The 15,883-nt window shown below is 40.9% G+C and overlaps 1 protein-coding gene across 1 annotated transcript in view; it reads left to right on the forward strand.

Moving 5' to 3' along the window:
• SMARCA5 (SNF2 related chromatin remodeling ATPase 5) overlaps positions 1-15,883 on the forward strand; it is a 413,986-nt gene that overhangs the window by 14,605 nt on the left and 383,498 nt on the right. The window contains exons 3-8 of the mRNA XM_069242595.1: positions 3,087-3,253; positions 3,451-3,551; positions 5,298-5,398; positions 14,216-14,395; positions 14,651-14,806; positions 15,730-15,861. Coding sequence (XP_069098696.1) covers positions 3,087-3,253; positions 3,451-3,551; positions 5,298-5,398; positions 14,216-14,395; positions 14,651-14,806; positions 15,730-15,861 — 837 coding nt within the window. The remainder of the gene's footprint in view (positions 1-3,086; positions 3,254-3,450; positions 3,552-5,297; positions 5,399-14,215; positions 14,396-14,650; positions 14,807-15,729; positions 15,862-15,883) is intronic.

Below are 15,883 nucleotides of genomic sequence, written 5' to 3' on the forward strand. Positions count from 1 at the left end.
AAATATTGAGGACCAAAATATTGAGAAGTTAATTGGTAAGTAGAGATTTACCTTCTTAACTCCAGACTCTATTTTGGTCTTCAGTATTTTGACAGAGTGTTTCTATAGTTATTTCCACATACAGCCAAACTAGAAGGATGTGCACATATGCTGCAACTTTCTTTTTGGACCAGTGTAACCAAACTACTGTACCTGAAGTCATTTATTCAAAATCGTTTATTGCTGTGTATTCAGTACTTGAGGAGAATATCACTTTTCTCAACAATAAAGTCAAGTTTTACTTAAACATTTTATTTTGAGTAAATCATTGATATCGCTGGCAAGGGTGTGGAATTTCATAAAATATCTACTTGTCCATGGGACGGGTTGCTTCTTAAATGTGCTTGTCATGTAAAACAGTCTGCTTGTCCCTTTGGTGTCATGTAGTGCGATGACAAATTATGGCAACAATCTCATTATTTAAGAGCTCTGATAATAGCCTCTCTGAATATGCCAGGACTACTACTACGGTAGGGCTTGAATACTATAGCAATTTCCTTATTTTGCAACCTTTCTGCAGATCTGCATACTGGGACAGGAGGAAGCAGTAAGCAATAGTTTAGGGCTGGAATGCCTTTGAGTCTGCAAACCTACTAACTTGCATATTTTAAGGATTTTCACCAGCTCTTTTCTAATCTGTTTCCTTAATAAGAAAGGTTGGAAATGTATTCTTGACAAGGACAGAATTAGAAGTTCTTCCAGGGGTGTGAAAGAAAGTGGATGGGGAGAAAGTGAACTTGTTAAACGCTCAATAGATTTTCACATGAGCAAATCTACACATGCCTATTTGCTCGTGCTAAAATACAGTTCACAAATATTTTCTAGGAGTATGATTTCCTAATCTACTGATGTAAGTTCTTGTGAATTAATGAAAACCAAAAATTCAAAGACCTATACCATGGGTGCACTTTTGTGACCTTCTTTAAGAATTGGGTCCCTAATTAAGTCTGGCGTTAAAGACATTTTGCTTTTTATTAAACTTCTATTTATCTATCGGCTGGCTTAGCTATGAGTGATTGCATTCTGCCCTTCCACAAGGAGCATATTGCACACAAAATAGTTTTATTCAGTCCCAGGAACCACTGTGGCAATCAGTAGCATAACGAAACTGGAGAGGGCCCTTGCAAAGAACATGGAGCCCCCGTCCGCACCCACGCCCCCCTTCCAGATTTGCTCTGGGCAGGTACTGTGCTGAGGTGGGCCCTTGGAGGGGGCTGCAGGGCCTTTGTTATATTACTGGTGGCAGGGTGTGCTTTTTGAAACCAAAAACTTTTTTTTTTTTTTGCCAGTATTTGTTAAAATAGTGAGGGCCTGGCAGCTCCCACAACAATAAAGTTACAAAAGCCGTGTCATAACAAGACACACATTGACAAAACCAAAAAACTCACAAAAATCCATTAATGTTTGTGTCAACCCACATAATTGATTTGAGAATAGGTGGGACAAGTTGATTGTCCTACATGACCTAAAGATTTCTGTTGCATTTTGTCCCCTGGACAAATAGATTTATCAGGGACGTGGAAATGTCTAAACGGAGTGTTAAGGTCAAGGGTCTCATAGTAAGAAAATCCTTCAAAGCTTCCCCTTGTACCTCACCTACTTTGTCAAAGGCCTTTTCCGGGTCGTGAACCTTTTGGGTTCCTCCTTCCAAAGAATCTTCGCATGGGGATATTTTCCTGGCCCTAAATACCCCGTGTTCTTTAGTCACATGACCCAGATGCGTCACCACATGACAACATGCTGCTTTCTCATTAGTAGAGTGACAAAAGAGGCTGTTCTGCTGCTAATGTTTCACGTTTTATATAGAAAATTGTTTCTCATTCTTGGCTCTTTCTGGGTTTTTGATATTCTCTTCTTGTAGTTGTTCCATTACTACCCATCTCAGGTCCTCAACTCTACGTCCTTTTTGTTGAACTTGGCCACACCTTACATTACTACTGTGTATGCAATCTGGATCTTTACCTTTCTCATTGTTATGCCTATGTACCTAATGTTGCATGGCCAAATGATGAGTAAAATGACTTGTGTGGAATTGCACCTAGTACGTTTTCCTAAAAAAAAAAAAAACATTTTCCTCAAGCCGAAGTCAGTCGTCATGGTCTTTGTTGTCAAACTAAAGACCCTACAATGTCTGCATTGTTAATGTCTTACTACCTGGGAATGGGGGGGCGGGGGGTAGTAATTAACTAATCAACTAATCTAAGATTGCCCGAGTTCAGAATTCACCAATTCTTGTTGATTTCATTTATGAGTTGAGTCTGTTAAATTGTGGTCATACAGAACGTCCTTTCCTCTTCCTGGTTCCAAAAGGGTTTCCCTATTTTGGTTACATACTCTTTATTTTATTTTTTTAACCTCTGATCTTCTCTGGGTAGCATCTTGCTTTGAGTTTCTTCATTAGCATGCTTGTTTTTGGAAATCTTCTGTTCTACTGCAGTTTCTACAGACTGTTGATGTGGTAGGTTTTATTTCATCTGTCTTGGATGGAAACTGTCCAATATAAGCAGGTTGTTTTTGTCTGGTTTGTAATAACTGGAATCCCAGTGAGCGAGTGTCCTTTTTAACACCTTAGGATACAGAGAGATAGGCAAAGCACAGTAGAAGTTCTTCCTTTTGTCAAACTGGACACTATTTCCTATAAATGATCATTAATAGGGGGTGGGGGCTCCTAGACTGTTGGTCCAGTATCTGTTGTGTCTGACCAAATGATTACCCTAGTTGTGGTAACTGTAGAATATTGTTTGTAAATGCCGGTGATATTTAAAACCCTCCTTTGTAAGCTCGTTTCACTGGATTTGTTTAGCTACCTTTCAGTGCCAGTCTTTTCTTTCTGCTGTGAAAACAGATAGAACAGACCCTTAGAGCAGAGACAGGAAAGTAGGGTTCAGGCCAGAAAAGGATGGGAACCTGGAGCAGGTTTGAATCAAGGGACACAGAACAGACAAACTCTGGTGGCTGATAAATGTTCTTAGTTATCTGGCAAATCAAACAAGAACATGTTAAGCTTCTTCAAAATAGTTACTTGGGTTTCTTCCTTTGAATTCCAGCAAACTGACCGAGCAAACAGGTTTGATTATCTGTTAAAGCAAACAGAAGTATTTGCCCACTTTATTCAGCCAGCTGGTCAAAAGACCCCCACTTCACCTCTAAAGATGAAACCTGGTCGACCGCGTATGAAGAGTGATGACAAACAAAGCCTTCTATCAGCTGGAGAGTAAGTATCAATTTGAAGTTTTGTTTCCTTAATGTGCGGTTAATTGGCTAATATGTTTGCATTTATAGTTGGTATTTTTGGTTTTCTGCAATTAATGCTTGTGTATGTGCAAAGCAGACTTTGTATGCCTCTACTAGTATAGTGGCTGTACTCATTCATGCAAGTTTACGTTGATGCATTCTTTTTTTTCTCCATAGCTATCGACATCGCAGAACAGAACAAGAAGAAGATGAGGAACTTCTTACAGAAAGTTCAAAAGGAACCAATGTATGCACCCGATTTGAGGAGTCTCCTTCGTGTAAGTGATTGACTGAACGGTGCTTTCAAACTTAGATTAGCAGAGCAGAAGGCAATGTGAGTTTCTATTAGAGTTGGAGAGATGGAAGTAATGTAAATATTTAATGGTGTATAATGGACATCAGGGCCAAAAAGTGAATTGCCAGTCATCATAATCAGGTTTAACAACTTTAAGAAGTTGGTTGTCTGTTTCGTCATTGCATAGATCTGGCTTGGCAGCACAGCTTACTGCATACCTATTGTTATCAGGTCTTTATAAAATACATAGTAGGCTTTTGCAACGCCAAGTGGCTTATTTCTCTAGCACCTCATACTATTTTCGGTTTGTGTATTGTTCCACCTCCTTTGGAGTGTTAGCATTTCAGTGCACTGGGGACTAATTTACATCTCAAAAGTATGCAGAAACTTTACATTTTAAATTCTGGATCTCACGGATGCATTGTAGACAGAAAGCAATTGTTCTTTTTCATTTTAGGAGGCTTAACTATTTAGCTATGGTTCGAAATGCAAGCTAGTCTTATTAGTTTTACCAGTGCCTGTTTTATACATGTAGAGGTTTAATAAACCTTTTTTTCATACATAGCTTTCTTTTCATTGATGAGTACACGTTTCCTACTGTAATAAAGGACCCTTTACAAGTTGGCCAGCATTTCCTTTTGTGGGTTTTTAGGTCGAGTGCGCAAGCGCCCTGGCCTGTTGTAATCGATCTGCGGGCTTTTAACCACGCCCATCACAATCACTGGTTCATCGGCTTGCGTTTCATAAATTCTTTACCATTGGTAAATGCTTTGTTTGTCCCTCCTTAAGGCAGTTTTGTTACTGCCGTGGCCATCGACCCTGTTACACAGATAATTGCACGTTGCCGATATGTTTGACTGTGAGCAAACTTCTTTTGCCTTTTGCCTCTCTTTTTTGCACTCATGCTCATGGTGCTTTGAATTGGCTTGCTTATGTCAAGTGTTTTACTTTTCATTTTCAGTTTATAAGGCAAGAGAAGTCCAGTTAGGAATTTACAACAGTAGTAGCTCTAACTCGAGCAAACACAAGACCCATTGCATTGCAAATGCTTGTTTGTGTTGCTGCCTGTTTTTGGGGAAGTTGGCACTGATAGCCCCCCCCATTTTGTTTAATATATTACGTAATTCAACCAAAGAATAGTTCATAGTTCTTGCAAGTACAGGCCATAGGTGTATAATTCATTTTTGCTTTAATTCTATTTTGGAAACGTCCCAAAAAACATATTTATATATTTGGAAAAAAGTACAGCGCATAACATTGTTAGGTGCCTGTTAGTTCTGAATTTATATGTAGCTATCTATCTCAGTTGGATGAAGGCAGAAGTGAACTGCTACTGCTCGCGTGTGCTCCGGTTTGCATGAATTTGGACACCAAAATTACTCACACAAAACATTTTAACCATGTGGTCTTCTGTGGATGTTCTTGTGCATTACATTCATGCTTGCCACAGAGTATTGATAGCATCCTTCTGGTGTTATAATCTTAGTTTTTTTCTGTAGGGTTTTTGGTTAAGTAATATAGTTCTTAGGTCTAGTCCTGCTGCTCTGATAATTGGAGCCTTTGTTTTCTCACCATGCAAGGCAGACTAGTTTGTGAAGATATGGTATCAATGCAGGGCTTCCAGATGGGGTTATGTGAATTAGCCATGTTTTGACCCTTCTAATACCCTGTGCTATAAGGTGGCATTTTTATTGTCTAATTTTTATTAATTCTAACTTTTCTTTGATAGATGTTAAGCATGGGAAAATGAGGGATTATCAGGTCAGAGGGTTGAACTGGCTCATTTCCTTATATGAAAATGGAATCAACGGTATCCTTGCCGATGAAATGGTAAGTTATTGAAGGGAGTACTTATGAAGTTTAGATTTAAAAAATAAATAAATAAATCCCTGCATTGTCAACAGCTAAGTGCTAACATTAGACAGTTCTGACTGGGTAGAAATGGCTACTGATTGTTCAGGGGGTGACTTTTTCCCTTGGAAGTATGTTAGATTTTGAAGTACTCCTCTGTGAAATGGTGCCCTAAGAAATGAGTTAAAGGCAGAGTGATGATTAGATTATGCCCTAATGACTAGTTTTGCAGTTTGATATTGAGGCAATACTAAAATATTTGTAGTGGAAAGCTCCCCAGTGTTTTATGACCGATGGCCATCTGCTGTCAGGAGTGATTCATGGCAAATTTCCATTTACTGCAGAGTGAAAAGCCAGAAGAGCTGTGAATTGCAGTATAGGATGCTTACAACCACTCATATCAGATGTAGAAATATGCAAGTCTGAAGTGGCTTCTTGATCTTACTCTGGCAAGAACTTTTCACTCTGAAGATGTAATTCCACACAATAACAGTGAAACTTACTATTACAGGAATGCTGTTCAGGTTTTGCCCCTTTGGATCCCACAGCAAGGTAAACTTAAGCCTTACCTTGTTGCTGTGGCAAGAATGTGGCTAATGTTCAGAAGAGTATGTAGACCAATACATGTACAGCATTCAACCCCCTTACTCCCGGAGTGAATAAAGAATACCTATTGTAGAGGAAGAAAACTGTAAATGTATATTCTCCAGAGTTTGATCTTTCATAGTCACACGCTTAAAACATTTCCTGTCATTAAAGTGGGAGTGCCACAATATAATAATGAACAGTAATGTGTTATACATATGTCAAACAGGCCTTAAAACAACATATTTAGTAACCAATTCACATCCTTTAAAAAGAATAAAAACGAACGCAAATCAGGCTGCAGCAGCCTAACTGCTTCCCTCAGGGGCTACCATACATTAGATTTTCAACTGGACGTCATGTGATGGGAGTCTCCTTAAGCTCTGCTCAATTCTTTTCAGAAAACAAACTATTCAAGATTTAAACTGTAACAGTGTGAAAACAGAGGCCCCCTAACTTTCTGCCCCCATTTTCCACTTTTTGCTGGTGTTTTTCTGACTATGATGGTGCCCTGGGTACTGCTAAATCAACCTACCTATAAGTCCCTAGTATATGGTACTGCATGTAGGTTTAGGGACCCCATATGTGCACTGCTGAGGTGCCCCATGTCATTTTAAAGGTGGGCCTGTCTCTGGCTGCTTTTAAATCAGTTACATGCAAATTCGACTTTGGAATTAAAAGTAGTGCCAAAGCCTTAAACAACCTTATTTTTTACATATGCCACCCCTAAGGTGTGCCCTGTGCACCCCTAGTGTTGGGTGCCATGTAACTATTAGCAGGGACCTTATAAAAATAGTTTTATAAGTCCTGGTGAGGTAAAACACCCACATTTGTTGTTCCCTCATTGTGGTGAATGGCCTCCATAGGCTAGAATGGGGAGACTTTATTTTAAATTAAGTAGTGCCCTTAAGAGTCAGATACATTAAGTTTGGTATCAAATTAATTGTTTTAGTTATAATAAATCCCACAACTTACAATTGTTGGATTTAATATAACTTGCTCAGGTAAAGCATTTTAACTCTACCTGAAAAGTTGCCTACTTCAGCCCTGTAGTGCTCTGATGTGATTGGCTAGCCTGACATGAGGTGTGAAATATCCTGGGCTGAACACAAAGGAATGTGCCTGAGGGAGGAGAACTCCCCTCACTCAGCAGATGGAGAAGCAGGAAGGGGTTAGGGCTGCCAAACTGGTCTTCAAAGGCCGTAAGGACATTTGGAGTAGCCCAGTACCCCCCTGCGTCCTGCAACCCCAGACAATTAAGTGCCCCCTTGATTATACGGAGAGAGGGCAGGAGAGGGGTGTGTTTAAGACTGTTAACCACACCAGTGGGTGGGTTCAGCCAGATACAACCTCCAAAAATCAGTTTCAGCCATGATGGGTTTTGAGGAATGTTGCTCCCTGGGATTGTGTTTCTTTTTTTTTTTTTTTTTCTTTTTTTTTTTGGGGCCATACTTCCCAGGAAGGGGTCATCACAGGAAGGGTCTTTAACCTGGTTAAAGAACCAGGACCCCGCCCCCTGTTTTTTCACCCAGGAGCAAGGATAAAACTGGCAAACCTGCACCCACACCTCAGTTCCCTAGCAGATCCCTACAAGGAAGAACTACAGGAGAAGGACTGCCCTGCTGGACCCCTAACCTGCACCTGGACACTGCACTCTGGAGGACTGCACCAGCAGCACAATTGGGCTTCACCACAAGAAGGACTTAGCCTGGCTTCAAATGGTTCAAGGAGGGACTCCCTGTTTGCTACTGGTGAAAAATTGCCTGCACCAACTCCTGAAGAAACTGACCAGTTGGCCAATTTAGAGTTTGTGCCAGGTGCATTCTGGGAGTCGTCTACACCCTCAAGGAGCATCTCAGAGCTTCTGGAACCTTGGGGGTAAGCTGTGGACCTTAAAAGAACATCTGGGGAAAGATCCAGATCTTTGGAGAACTTTTTTGGGGGGGGGGGGTAAAGCTCCATAAAGGGACCAACCTGCCGCGGTCAACTCTAGCTGGCTTGCATCAACTGCAACCTGGCCTGACTTAAATGTTTGTCCCGGTGAAGAAAATCTACAAAAAAGTGACTAAGTCCAAACGTAGAAAGTTGACCAGGACCTCCCAGGCATGTATCCAAGGAGGGCTCCAAGGACGTCGGTTCAAGATTCAGGCTTGCCCCAGTCGAAGGATTGTCATCTTGAAATAACAACTAAGTCCGAAGGTAAAAATCTCCACCGAGGGCTCCTGCAATGCGTATCTGAGGAAGAGTTCAAGGAAGTCTGATTGGACTGGTGACTTGGTCCCGCTAAAGAAAATCTTCAAGAAAACGACTATGTCCGAAGGTAAACTTTTGGCCAAGGCCTCACACAGACTTTGACTTTGCCCCGGCCGACGTGCGACCAGATAAGCGGATTGGCGGTATTAGTTTCGAATCTATTTTCGCAATAGATTGCATCTGGAGTAAGGGAATTAAAGTCATGAAAAACCCAGTGACTCCGCAGTCTACACTTGCCTGAACAGGAAGTATAAGGCCCCAGACAACACTCCTACTTGTCTCTTTGGACACCCTAAAACTGGCTCTGTTGTAACACAAACTGCTCAATGCTGTTCAAGAAATCAATGTGCATCATGCACTTCTCCAGATCGAGAAGGGAGGCGTTTCGATAATAATTTTCTACTATAGTACCAACCACAATTAGAGTAGCTAATGCCCTAGCCGTTATTGGACGTTGTGATCAGCATGTGGTCTGACATAAATACCTTTATTCTGTTTTTGCCAGAAGATAAACAGCTGGAATCTAAGAAAATTCTCCTGGAAGGAGAAAAGGCATTGTCTGGGGCAGGGCCCCAGGCTTTAGACACAAGGAGGAGCAGCTGTTCTCTGAAGACAAAGATAGCTAAAATCAACATCTTTCAGACCAGAGTTCCAAAGCAAAATACTTGATAATACCTTATGATGGAGAAGTGCTCTCTGGAGAATGCTTAGATGATTCACTCTAAACAATTTAAGCAGATATCAGCACTGCTAGGTCGCTTGATCCGAGATGTCAGCATTTTCGAGAGATCAGAGATAAAGCACAATGTCCTTACCAGGAGGTTTCTAGTCCTACAGATAGCAACTGTATCAGTTTTACCAACGACCCTACTGTCGGCAGTACCGATTAACAACACTGAACTTCACTGGTGTAACCAAAGGAAGCTCTGTAAAGGAAGCAAGGACCTCAAGTGAAAGAGGCACAACCAGACGACAAGGACATGACTTGAGCGCTGACCACAAAACCATAAAAAACAAGACAATAGGTGAACATATAACCAGTTACTTCTCAAATTGGAATCTGATTACAACGAAACGTTGGGTCTTGGGCCTAGTACAGTTTGGTCACATGTTAGTTAATACAGAAGTCTCCTCATAGTCTTCCTCAAAGAAGACCACTGACTCACCATGCTTTACTGCAAGTGGAAATCATCAAAATGTTGAACAAGGGAGCTATAGGGAATGTACCAGTTTTTTTTCCCCAGATTTTTTTCCAGATTTTTCCAGAGAATGAAGACCTATGTTAGACCTCAGTTGAACAAATACCTCAGAAAGTAGTCTGTTCTTATGATAAAGTTGCAAGAGATTCAACAGCTCTTTACGGAGATTATATGTCCAAATTGGAACTCCAAAATGCCTATTTCCATATGTTAGAAATGGGGTCTCTAGTTGGCAGAGGTATACACCCTTGTCTAAGTAGGGACCACAGTCCTAGTCAGGGTAAGTCTCAACACAATGCAAATGATCCTGCGCCCACCCTCTAGTAGCTTGGCACTGAGCAGTTGGGCTTAACTTAGAAGGCAATGTGTAAAGTGTGTGCAAGAAATCATACAGTAACACAGTAAAAACACCACAAAAATACACCACACAGGTTTAGAAAAATAAGTATTTATCTGAATAAATTAGGGTAAAAACGACAAAGATCCAATAGGCACACGTTGAAATATCACTTAAAGGTTTAAAAGAGTCTCAATCCTTAGAAATTAACAGTTGTTTCTTTGTTGCACACAGTACCTGAGATGCTTCAAAAATAACGATGCACGGGGACCAGAGAGGAGGTGATGCATGGGAAAATAAGGTGGTTTTTGGATTTTTCAGCGCAGCACAAACAATTCCTAATTTCTTTCCACGCTGCAAGGGGTTTTCGTTTTTCAGGCGTGCAGTCTTGGTTCCTCACTGCGATGAGGGGATCTTCTGACGCACAGGGACGATGCATTGAAAATCCTTGACCTGCTGGTAGAAGGGGCAGGCGCGGTGTCGATCCGGTAGGCGATGCATTGAATTTTCCATCGCAAGGCAAACCACTGCTTCAAATTCTCCATCGGGAAGTCAGTGCTGTTTTTGCGATTGGTGATTTCCAAGCTGCCATGCAGGCTTTGCGTTGATTTTTGACGCACAATGAGTTTCTTTGAAGAGGTGAGTCCTTCTTGGCCCTGAGTCTTTAGAAACGGGAGGCAAGCTCAGTCCAAGCCCTTGGAGAGCACTCCAGGGGGAAGGCCTAGTCGGAGGCCAGCAGGGCAGCAGGCCTTCTCAGCAAGGCAGTTCAGATGAGTCCTTTGGGCAGCCAGGCAGTTCCTCTGACAAGAGTGTAGGTCTAGGTCAAGAAGTGTGATTTGGTGGGGTCAGAGACCCAGTTTATATACCCCAAAATGCCCTTGAAGTGTGGGAACTTCAAAGAGTAGTTTTTGAAATGCACAATTTCAAGAGCCAGGACCCAGGCCACCCATTGCTAAGTGGAGGCCTTTAGTGGGGCCATAAGGCAAGTTTCTCCTCCAGCCTTTGGAGCCCAACAAAATGATAAATATCACCTCTGAAATGAAATTGTTTTTCCCTTGTTGGATGCAAGGAACAAACTTTTTAACAGGTCTTATATTCTGAGCTCTAATAGCACAATTTGTGATCACAACAGATCTTTCTAAGTTTGGGAAGCTCTTTTACAAAACCTACAGATAGCAAAAAATGTACTGCTCAAGAAAAGGCTCTCAACATCAATCATCTAGAACTAAGAGTGGTGGCATTAAGCCTTCAGACTTTACTGGCAACAGTAGCCAGGTCTTCAGCCCCGATACCGACAGCCAAGACTGCCTCAATGTATTGTTTAAGCAAGCAAGAGGGAACAAGGTCTTGCCCTTATCTTGAAGCACAAACAATTTGGGAAGGGTCATTGAAGCACCAAGCACAACTGAGAGCGGAACATGTTCACCAGCAATCGCAATCCGTGGGTGGCCTTGTTAAGCAGGAAGACACATTCTTGTCACAAATGGGAGCTCAACCAAAAGATCTTCAACAAAGTTTTTTTGCATGATGGGGAAAGCCAAATCTATCTTTTGGCTATAGCCCAAAAATAGGCTGCCATTTCTTTGCAAGCTAGTACCACCAACAACCATCATGGGTAAATGCCATTTCAGTAGCATGGACAAGAATATTTGCCTATGCTTTCCCTCCAATATCTTTAATTCCAAAGTTCTTGAACAAGATGAAGCGGGAACCGTGCAGAATAAGTTGAAGCGCTCGAAGGAGGCCCAGAGCACATTGGTTCAGTGTGCTACTTATCCTATCAAAAGTGAAACATCGGACATAATACCAATCTGATTTTCGAACAACAATCAAGTGCTTCACCTTGACCCGAAACCCCTAAACTTGCAGACTTGGCCCAGAATTCAGAGAATGTTCACATTTAAACATTCCAGAGGATTGTATACAAATCCTAGATAAGGCCAGAGCGGACTAAACGATTGAAGCTCATCAGTTCAAGTGGTAGCATTTTGATTATGGTGGCTGGACAACTAGGTTCTTCCAGCGTCCTCACAACCTCAGGAGATATTGCCTTATCTATATTATCAATCAAAATGTGGTCTGTTTCACTCTTTGGTTAAAGTGCATTTTACATCCATATGTTATAAGAGATGTCTGAGCAATTTTCGTGGTCAAATATAATTATAAAAAATACATTGTTAAAAGGGCTGGTCAGGACTTTCCTACTTTGAAGAATCCTACAGGTCCTTGGCAGCTAAAGGCAGTCCTATCCCAGCTAATGAAGAGTTCCTTCGAACCCCTTTATTAAGCAGGCCTTAAACATGTTTCATGGAAGCTAGCATTGCATTTTGCACTCACTTAGGCAAGAATAGTAAGCAAGATACACAGTTTCACAGTTAAGAAGCCCTACATGCAGTTTAGAGGAGTAATTCTGATGACAAATCACCCTTTGATCCCTAAAGTACTATCTAAACTCCATCTTAATGAACCAGTGGTATTAAAACATTCTCCCAGAGCCTCAAGGACATCGCAGAGTGAACACCACATTTTAAATGTTGCATAAAATGTTATATTGCTATAACCAGTACCTTTAGGAGATCAGACCAATTTTTGGTAGCATATGGCTGATCTCGTAAGAATCTTTCCCCCTCAAAACAAAGCTTACCACTTTGTATTTCAGCAGCCATAGCCTTTTTGCTGTAATACAGCAGGGTAGACCTTTAGCTGGATCAGTGAGAGCACATTCGATTAGTAGTATGTAGATTGCTCTTTTTGCTAGTGTCTGTACAGGACATTTATAAAGCAGCAACTTGGAAAAATACACATTCACCCAGTATTAGTCATTTCTTTCAATGGTACAGAACGATGCAGTGGGTGAAGTAGTTTTAAATCACCTATTCCAGTGCGGCAAGCCATATAGAAATGTATACTGTCTTATCTACCCACCATCCACTTTATGGTGTGTTCTTTATAATAATGTATTGTCAAATGCTTACTATTCTGATTCAGGCATATGAATCTATGAAAGTTCCAGTACTGTAGAAGGAAAAGTTACTCATCTGTAACTGTATTTTTCCTGTATTGGCATCTTTCGTGGATCCACATGCGACCCACCCTCCTTCCCTTAGAGGCTCACCTTTCTTACCTGGCAAGTTATTATAAAAGCTCAAATTTGAAGTACGTTAGTCCCTGTGGGAAGTCGGTAATGGGGTGCTCTTGCCTGATTACAAATAATTGAACTTCAGCCAGAGGTTGTGAATTGGTTATTAAATGTTGTTTTAATGGCTGTTTGACATATGTATAATACATTCCTGCTTTCTAATCATATTGTGATACTCTCACTTTGGCAGGGAATGATTGTAGCATATTAATTTATGGAAGATGCCAATACTGGAGAACTACAGCTGCCACTAAGTATCGTTATCCCTTCGTTGTTCTATTTTCTGTGTTAAGGAAAGGATTATTAAGCAGTATGTTATAGTGAAGTGCATCAGTTTGCGTTTCTGTGCTGCACAGACAAGGATTCTTGGAGTACAGTTCTGGAGCGCTCTGTTAAAGGGTTGATGCTAGAAAATACAGGATGTGGATCGTTGGGAGGCTTAAAAAATCTGAAGAAAATATCTAACAGACTTTCTGTAAAGATCACAGTAGAAGATAAATTATACAATTTTTATTTTCTGCCATATCCAGTAGTCTAGCATATTGGTGCAGGTGAGAAGCTACTCCCAGTAATTGAAGACCAGAACTCACATCCAAGTCCGTGGACCTACTGTTCGTTGTTAAACTGATCAGTTGTTGGTGTTGCAACTTTGCCGTTACTAAACCACAATATATATCACTTATTTGATTAGTTGATGCATACAATTAAGGAATTGTTTAATAGGTTAACACTTGCTGCCTGGTAATCTAACCCGGTTATCCCTTGTGTCAGACTTATATTGGTGTTTTCAATAAACTGCAGCAGCTTATTCTGAACATAAAACATTTGAATGTTCTTTACATACCAAACATTGTGTAGCAATCACATTGCTGCACAATACACCATGAGGACTTTGAAGCATGAACAGTAACAGGGGCTCTACCAATTGGCCTCTTAACAAAATAGCAGCAAAATATTGAGGTTCCCTAGAGAGCCAACCTTCAAGAAAGCCAGTCAGCTTTTACTGACCTTTTAAGGCCCCCACTTCACGATTTAAAAGTGTAGCAGCTCTTGGGTGATGTTTCATGATTATTAATGGTCATCCCAGAAAGAAGAGTTCTTTCAAAGCTATGCTCCTATCTTATTTCAGTGTTTGGTGTTGAATTCTTACACCTGTGCATGGTTTAATGATCCCCAACATGTTCTTTGAAGCGAGCAGTAAAGACTGTTTTCCATTGGAGACTTTTTGTTGTTGTTGTAAATGCCTAGTCTGTTTTCATCTTGATGCATTGTTTTTGTTTAAGGGCCTGGGCAAAACATTGCAGACCATCTCCCTTCTTGGCTACATGAAGCACTACCGAAATATTCCTGGTCCACATATGGTTTTGGTTCCTAAGTCCACATTGCACAACTGGATGGCAGAGTTCAAGAGATGGGTTCCTACACTTCGTGCTGTCTGTCTGATAGGTGACAAAGATCAAAGGGTGAGTGCAGAATGATTAAATTTGTATATTCGTTCAGCTCATCCCTCCCCTTTAAGTTATTTATTTATTTTCTCTAAGCTTGTAATTTGCTCTGTTCTCTTGTTTGGCTAGTGAAGCTCACCGGCTTTAAAGACGCATAGACTTTGTAGGTCTTTACAGGCATAAGCAATATTCTGTAATGGCTAATAGATATTCTATAGTTTTCTCTCCTAACCCACACACCAAAAAAGTAACCTCTGTCACTTTGTTCTTCAGGCTGCATTTGTCCGGGACGTGTTATTGCCAGGAGAATGGGATGTCTGTGTCACCTCGTATGAAATGCTCATTAGGGAGAAATCTGTCTTCAAAAAATTTAACTGGCGATATCTGGTCATTGATGAAGCTCATCGGATTAAAAATGAAAAATCTAAGGTAACTGTATCTGGGAGCGCTGTTCATTGTTGATTGGCACAGGCTTGAAATCCTATGTTGCTCTTGTCTCATGCCTCTGAACTTTGGCTGTACTCAACACTGAGTTATGGAAGAATTTAGTTTGTTTTAGTGCTTTCTTGAAATAGAACTGATTTGTTAGGATGACTAATGTTTTTCTGTAGTGTTTAGGGCTGCATTTATTTGGATTATGAACGTATGGAGTGAAACTGGTGGTATTTTCTGCACGAACACCTGAAGTTAGCTGCACTTTGTAAAATGTTTAACCTTGGGAAGCCTTTTCTGTTGCTGGGATGATTTCTTCTTTAAAACACTTTTGTATATGATGTTTAGATAGTTTGTTGAAGGATGTGTAGTAGTCTATACCACTCTTACTAACCCACGCATGGTTAGTAAGAGGCATGGGCTCCTCCGTTCTGCCCATCTATACGTAGTCTCGTAAACTGACCTTCAAGCAGGAATTTGTATGCACCACTCTGTCATTAGGATTTATTGGCATATATGTCCTTCAATTAAACAGTGGTGATGGTGCCTGGATTTTTCCGAAAGGGTTATGTCCCCCTTTGTTCGGTAAATTTTGTGGAAATGGCTGGTCAGAGTCTATAAACACATGCTTTAGCGAAGGCATTGACTTCACCTCTCCCTTGCCATCCTCAGTGCTTCAAACATTTATTTGTCCATTGTCTGCACTCTTGTTGATCCCAGCTGCTTAATATTTCCTGTGGGTCTGTAATATCTATACATTGGTACTGCTATCCTTTCAAATTCTCCTGGGCAACATATGCTTTGTTCTTGCTCCTCATCTTCCTCAAGCCTGCTTAGTTTAGCAAAATCCCTTTACATTTGTTTACAAATTATTTTTCTGAAGCTTAATCAAATGCTCCATTGTTATTTCTTTTCTACAGCTGTCCGAAATTGTGAGGGAATTCAAAACCACCAATCGCCTGCTGTTAACAGGAACCCCTCTTCAGAATAACTTGCATGAACTTTGGGCACTTCTGAACTTTTTGTTGCCAGATGTCTTCAACTCCTCAGAGGTAACGACTGCTCTGCCTGCTG

Source organism: Pleurodeles waltl, chromosome 1_2 (genome assembly GCF_031143425.1).
Source record: "Pleurodeles waltl isolate 20211129_DDA chromosome 1_2, aPleWal1.hap1.20221129, whole genome shotgun sequence".
Classification (NCBI taxonomy): domain Eukaryota; kingdom Metazoa; phylum Chordata; class Amphibia; order Caudata; family Salamandridae; genus Pleurodeles; species Pleurodeles waltl.